Consider the following 6,664-nt stretch of genomic DNA (forward strand, 5'->3'; position numbering starts at 1 on the left):
TTACGACAGTCCCTTATTTAAAGCTAGAGCAAAGTCCTATATGAATTTAGCTCAATACATAAATTGTTTGCACTTAATAAAAATTAAAAATTTCTTCACCCACCTCCTAACCTTCTTGGCCACCTCCGGTGAATTTACCACAATACCCCTATTTTCGGAAGTTCATTTCCGAAAACGTACTTTTTTTGAAAAAAAAGTTGTTTTCGGAAATGTATCTCCGAAAAAGTGTTTTTTTTAATATAAAATATTGATTTCGGAGATGCATCTCCGAAATAAAGTTATTTTTCAGAAAATGTGGTGTTTTCGGAAGTTCATCTCCGAATTCAGCCCCCTTGAGGAATTCGGAAATGTACTTCCGAAATATTGTCTGGACAGAAGAAAGATGAAAAACAAGAACGATTCGCTTTATTTAATCGGGTGAAGATTACATCGATCAAATTAGATAAGATTAAAGTTAAATATTGTTAAACACGGGTAGGTGGGGATGAGTCAACATTTTGATAACGTCGTCTGCCGATCTTTGAAGTTTCGCATCCAACTCGATCAGGTCCTTTGAAGAAAATCGGTCGAACGTTGTCCACATAACCGCTAAATCTTCGTCGTTCTTGATCTCAAAAGGTGTGAATTCAATGGCTCCCTCGTCGTTAAGCGATGGCGAGCGGTACTCGAGCTTGACAACCTTTCGATTCTCGGGATAGCGCAAAAGCGTGTTGAGCGACGTTATCAACTCCGCAAACGGCGTGTCGCGCGAGAAGCGAAATTGGAACGGCATCGGGTAGCCGGTGGTGAAGTAGACGAATGCTAGGTGGGGGTAGGTTTGTGTCATTTGTGTTTCTAGGTGTGAAGAGGATGAAGAAGAGTGTATTGTATTTATAGACTTATTGGAGCAATGATGGCCCAAAAAACCTTATCCTGCCTCAGGGGACTTTTCGGAAATGAACTTCCGAAAATAGGAGGCAGACAAGCATATTTCGGAAGTTCATTTCCGAATTATGCAGAAACAGACATAAATTTTGCATTTTGTTGATTGCTTAGTGTGTTGTGTAAATTGGACAAATGGAATTCAAAATAGACTTAAATTACACAATGATGACATAAAACATACTTATATTATATATGTATTGAATCGGTCCGATTTTACATGATAAACAATAATACATACAAAAATGATCATTACAAACAAAAATGATCCGGAACAAACTAAAATTCACCGAACCAATCGGTGGATCCTAAGTCCAAAATAGGTACGTTCTTCGACCGCTCTCTATTTTGCTCGCGCTCTTTGCTCATCATTTCTTCAAACTCCGCCATTCTCGAAACGAACGGATCCGGCCAAGTCTCCGCCTCATTTGAACGATGTGCCGTCCATTGACAAGAAGTAGCCGGTATAGGACAACCCGGTTTCAAAAACACTTGAACAAAGTGCCGCGATCGTAGATACCCGATGCATATGATGCGGCCCGACGCGTCCAACAGCGGTCGACTATGAAGTGGAAAGAAAGTCTCACTTAGTCCAAACCTCGTCAAATCGACGCACACCATATCATATGCACTTGCTATTAGATGACCCATCTCGGGGAATGACATCCACTTCGAAACCGGAGCGATACCGGTAAGTGATGGAACAAGTGCATCATGAATTTTCGCAAACTTTTCTTGATTTTCATATAGTCGGCCGTAGATGTCCCGATACAAAGTCAACTCCGCAATGAGTTCCCGTCGGACTAAAGTGTGATTATTTTCCCCTTTACCGAGCAAACCCGCAACGACCCGATATCCACAATTGTCGTCGCCTCCAACATCAACGATGTTATCGATATATTTGTGCATAAAAAGTGGCATCTCATCAATGTAGACAATCAGTGATTTTTTGATCGGCGGTGTGCGAGGTGGCTTCGAAATACGGGCTCCTTTGTTACCCCTACACTTGGACTTCGGTGTCGGTGAATCCGGGAATGATGCATCAACATGTTCAAAGTAGGATGGAGATCGTTTTGTTGATGTGTCTTCTTGTGTAACTTTGGACTTTTTCGGTGCACCTTTCGTTTTAACCGGTTGAGATGGCGGTTTCAAATCGGTGGTCTCCGGAAATGCAATTTTCCGCAATTGTTCTTTTATGTGCATTTTGGTGGTGTCATCCGCTTTAGCAAACTTCTCCATTATCACTTCCAACTCGTCGGAGATGGTGATTTTGGAGTCATTTTCCTTCGGCGGGTCAAAATCATCAAAACGAAGTTTCTTCCAATGGTCGGCTACCTCATCCATGCGTATTGGTGAATTCAACTTCTTCTTTTTTGAAAGTATACAAGCACATGGAAGGCCATATGTAGTTCTAATGGTACACCCACATAAAGAACTATCCGGGACCGTGGTCTCCGACCGTTTCGCTTCATGAAACAAAAAATTCAAACCCGTCCGGGATATGTTGTAAATCAATTGGGAGAATAGAATTTGGCCCTTATACCGGTGTTCCATAACCGTCTTGCTCCGACCGAACGATGTTTGAATTTCATTGTGTTGATTTTGGAGCATTTGGTTGACGGTGTCCCATCCCCGACACAAATCTCCCTTGCTATCACCCAACCACCTCTTGAAGACCGCATGTGCGGATTCAACTCGGTTAGTCGTGGTGCAACCAAGATGTCTAACTCGATTTGTCCAAGCGCACACGACTTTTTCTCTAACTTTGTCAAGAATGGTAGATTCGACGTAATAACAAAATGTCTTAATGGAACCACACAAAGACCTAAAGTGTACCAATTTCTCGGTATACACCTCTTCGGAGTGTGCATCCAAAATTTCCCTCCATGCCGCCATTATCCTCTCAACCACAACACCGGCTTTGATAATTTTACCGTTTTCATCCGGCCTATCTTTTGTCCCAACCGCGGGTTTCAACTTACTTCTCACGTTGCAAGTTATGTGATACCGACAAAGTAACACAGTCGATGTCGGGAATACGGTATCAACCGCATTCATCAAAGCATTGTCCCGGTCGGTGACAATGACGTTTGGCATAACCTCTTGATCAACTAACAAAGACTTGCAAATTCTCAAGGCTCATGTAAAGTTGTCTTCTTTTTCACACTCCAAAAAAGCAAACCCGACCGAATAAGTCTTGTCCGTCGAGGTCACACCGACTATCTCTAGAAGAGGAAGCCTATATTTGTTTGTCTTGTACGTCGAATCCATGACTAGAACGGTTGGAAATGTGTTGAATAATTTGATACTTTCGGGATGAGTCCACAAAATATCACGCACCGTAACTTTTTCCTCGGAGGTTCGGAAGCTTGAAACATATTTGTTATCGCCTAGTAGTTTCAAAAGTTGTTGCATTTCCGACCGAGGGCCCATATTCAAAACTTTGAGATTGTGTCGTTCATTGTAAACTTGTTTGATATTTGAAACGCTATCCGGTTTCTTACGCTTCAAATCGGCAAGTATGTTGCGAGGCGCCACTTTGACTATCGTTAAGTCTGATATCACATTCCTCTCTTCGCGGGACAAACGACACGCCATTGGATGTCCGTGTAACTTGACATCCAAGGCATGATTATGAATTTCACAAATTACGGTTAACCGCCACAAATCATCAACCCTCCGATCAGCACGCAACTTAAAAGGACACCCGCACTTTCTCGATCCCGTGTCTTCGTGTTTTAGAACCCGGTGTGATTGTGCATAACTCCCACCCCGTTCGCAATTCAAAACAACGAAAGCTTTCCGCCTACTATTTCCGTTGTCCGACCTTAAAATAACAATTCCAAATCCAAGTTTACTAGCTTCGTTCCGAACCCACTCAATCAATTGTTCGCGACTACCGAAGCTCCGATCATTTGTAAATTCTTGCCGAACATCAACCGCATTGATCATAGGATTAACGTCGATAACCGGATCGTTATTAACGTTGACAATTGCCGGAACTACTGCGTCATTGTCTTGCACATTGTTGTCCGGATGCACCATACCTAACAAATGAAAAAATTAGCAAAAGTTGGCCAAAACAGTTTTTTTTAACTGCCAGGGCATATTTCGGAAGTTCATTTCCGAAATTTGTTAGGTAATATATTTCGGAAATGAACTTTCGAACCATATCAGTTTCAGCATAAATTTGTTGAATCAATGTAGTGAAATAGGGGATGAAATGAGAGATGTTTACCTGAAATTGTAGCTTTCTATGCTCCCTTTAACGTGATCAACGGTTTGAAACTTGATTTTAGGACGAAAAATGGATGGAGATTGATTGGGTTTTGGAGAGGGTTTGGGGAAGTTTTGGAGAAAAATGATGAAATAGTGAAGGAGGGAAATTTGTATATGCAGCAATATTTTCGGAAATGAACTTCCGAAAATATTCACGGTTTTTGAATTTTTTTTACTTCGGAAATGTATCTCCGAAAACACCAATTTTTTGGTGTTTTCGGACATGCATTTTCGAAGTCAAAAAAAATTCAAAAAAAAATAACTTCGAAGATGCATCTCTGAAGCAGGGGCAGTTTTGGGTTTTCGCTGGGGGTGACCCCATAGAAAGGTGGGTAAAGAAAAATTCTAAAAATTTGAACTTGAGACTTTAATAGAAACACACTCGCAATAGTCAAATTTTCACCACGGTCAACTCATAAAATTTAGTGTTCAACTTATAAATATTAACACTACAAGATCAGACAAACAAACGACACTTAACTAATTTAATAGATTTGAATTAGACATATCCAACCATTGACTTTAGGATATTCTATTAAAATAACCGAATATAATATAAAAATATTTCATTTGACCACAACGTCATGTGCTTACATGTATAGAAGACGTCACCTAATTGTGAATATTCTAACGCGGTTTATCATCCACTCATCTATGCTGGTAGTTGACAAGTTATCTATATCAAAATTGACCAATAAATGGATTTTGATCCATTCGAAATGAAACCTATATCTATGACTTAATGGACAAGAATTCAAGAAATATATACACATACATTCATAAACATATGTTGACTAATTTACGATCATAAAAAATGTATGCAACAAGTCTCCTTTCCATGTACAAAAGAAATCCAAGTGCTCTTTCAAATCCACCACCTTCTGGCCCAAATTCAGGTTATCTTGTGATATTAGATGAAGAAGCTCAAACTTATTCTTGTTTTGGATTGTGCAAGAACAATAGAATCAAGGATTTTCCTTTCCCTCAGAACAAAAATTTAACCATTGTCTATTCAGTAGGAAAACACACATATACAGAAGAAGTTATGTTCATTCCAGTATTGAATCAACCACTGTCTTCAAATCGATACTATGTTTTAAAAAGGAGGGGGAAGAATCAAGGGTACGTATGTATATGATATGTTATTCATTGGTAATAACTGTTTGAAAATTAATTTTGATTTTTAAATTAAATTCAGGCAAGCTAGCACAAGTTCAAAGGAAGAGGACAAGGCCACATGTTTATGCTGCAGTTTTGTCCGTGATGTTAAACCAAAGCCTTTGGAGCCTTTCGATGATTACCAACAGGTTGAAATAATCAAAAAACGTTATGGATTTCATGCAAAATCGGTTGCCTCCGATGGAATTCCTCCTGGTTTATTAAGGGAAAAAGGGTGGGCACTTTATGCTAGCACTCCCTCCAATTACCATTTGAGCCAAGCTTTGGGCTCGAATGATTCCTTGCGTTCCAAGCTACCAAATTTCAACTTTCCGTTGTCTAATGATCATTCTGAATCAGTGGTAGTTGGAAAGTGGCATTGTCCTTTTATGTTTGTGAAAGAAGTAATGAAATTAAAAGAGCAGATGAAGTTGTCGCCGTTCTATGAACTAACACTTGAGCAGAGATGGGAGAAGATATTTACAAAGGAAAATAGTGGAGAAGGTGGTGTGCTTGTAGATGTTGATATTCAAACAGAAGTTGTAAAGGTTGCAGGAAAGGATGCTGTTTGGGATGAAACAGAAGTTGATGGAGTATTGTGGTTTAAGAGTGTTGAAGAAGTGGGAGAAGAGATAAGTGCTGGATTGATTTTAAAAGTTGTTGAAGGAATGAAATGGGAACAAGAGAGATTTGGATGGATTGCTGGGAAGGGAAGACAGGTGAAAGTAACAAAATTTGAAGAGTCTGGTGGAACAGACAAATGGAATAAATTTAGTTGTTATGTGTTGGTTGAAAGTTTTTCTTTGAGGAGAATGGATAGAAGATTGGTGCTAACTTATGATTACAGACACTCACATCAAATTAGAAGCAAATGGGATTGATTGTTTTCTAAAATATTTTGTTGTCGTTAATATGGATAATATATATGTACATGATTGGTGTTAGAGGCCAATGCTTTTGGCTCATTTATTTTGTGTATGTATGAGTAAGCTTATCTTTTATATGTTTTTGTATAAGCAATATTGGAGTGTATCATACATTGTAATTACTAAAATACTTTTTCCAATATCAATAGCCATTGTCATCTTGTTTCTCCCGTTTATAGTATGCATAACATGACAAAATTCAAAATTGGATCAAGGAAATTAAGGGCATGTTTGATTTTTGTAAAATTCTATTTTAGTTTTTAAATTTTAAAAATAATAAAATTGGTTTCCTACTTTAATTTTTGTTCTGGACTAAGCCTGTGGTTGGTCCATCGTCGGCCCAATCCAGGTCCTCGTCGAGGACTACCCAAAATATTGGC

At 39.1% G+C, this 6,664-nt stretch overlaps 1 protein-coding gene across 1 annotated transcript; it reads left to right on the top strand.

Moving 5' to 3' along the window:
- Window positions 1-4,944: 4,944 nt before the first annotated feature.
- Window positions 4,945-6,430, top strand: LOC131651293 (uncharacterized). Its single transcript, XM_058920962.1, has 2 exons — window positions 4,945-5,322; window positions 5,399-6,430. Exons 1-2 carry the CDS (start codon window positions 5,015-5,017, stop codon window positions 6,237-6,239), a joined length of 1,149 nt encoding a protein of 382 aa, XP_058776945.1. The 5' UTR covers window positions 4,945-5,014; the 3' UTR covers window positions 6,240-6,430.
- Window positions 6,431-6,664: the final 234 nt, after the last annotated feature.

The sequence above is a fragment of the Vicia villosa genome, linkage group LG2 (genome assembly GCF_029867415.1).
Source record: "Vicia villosa cultivar HV-30 ecotype Madison, WI linkage group LG2, Vvil1.0, whole genome shotgun sequence".
NCBI classification, from domain to species: Eukaryota; Viridiplantae; Streptophyta; class Magnoliopsida; order Fabales; family Fabaceae; genus Vicia; species Vicia villosa.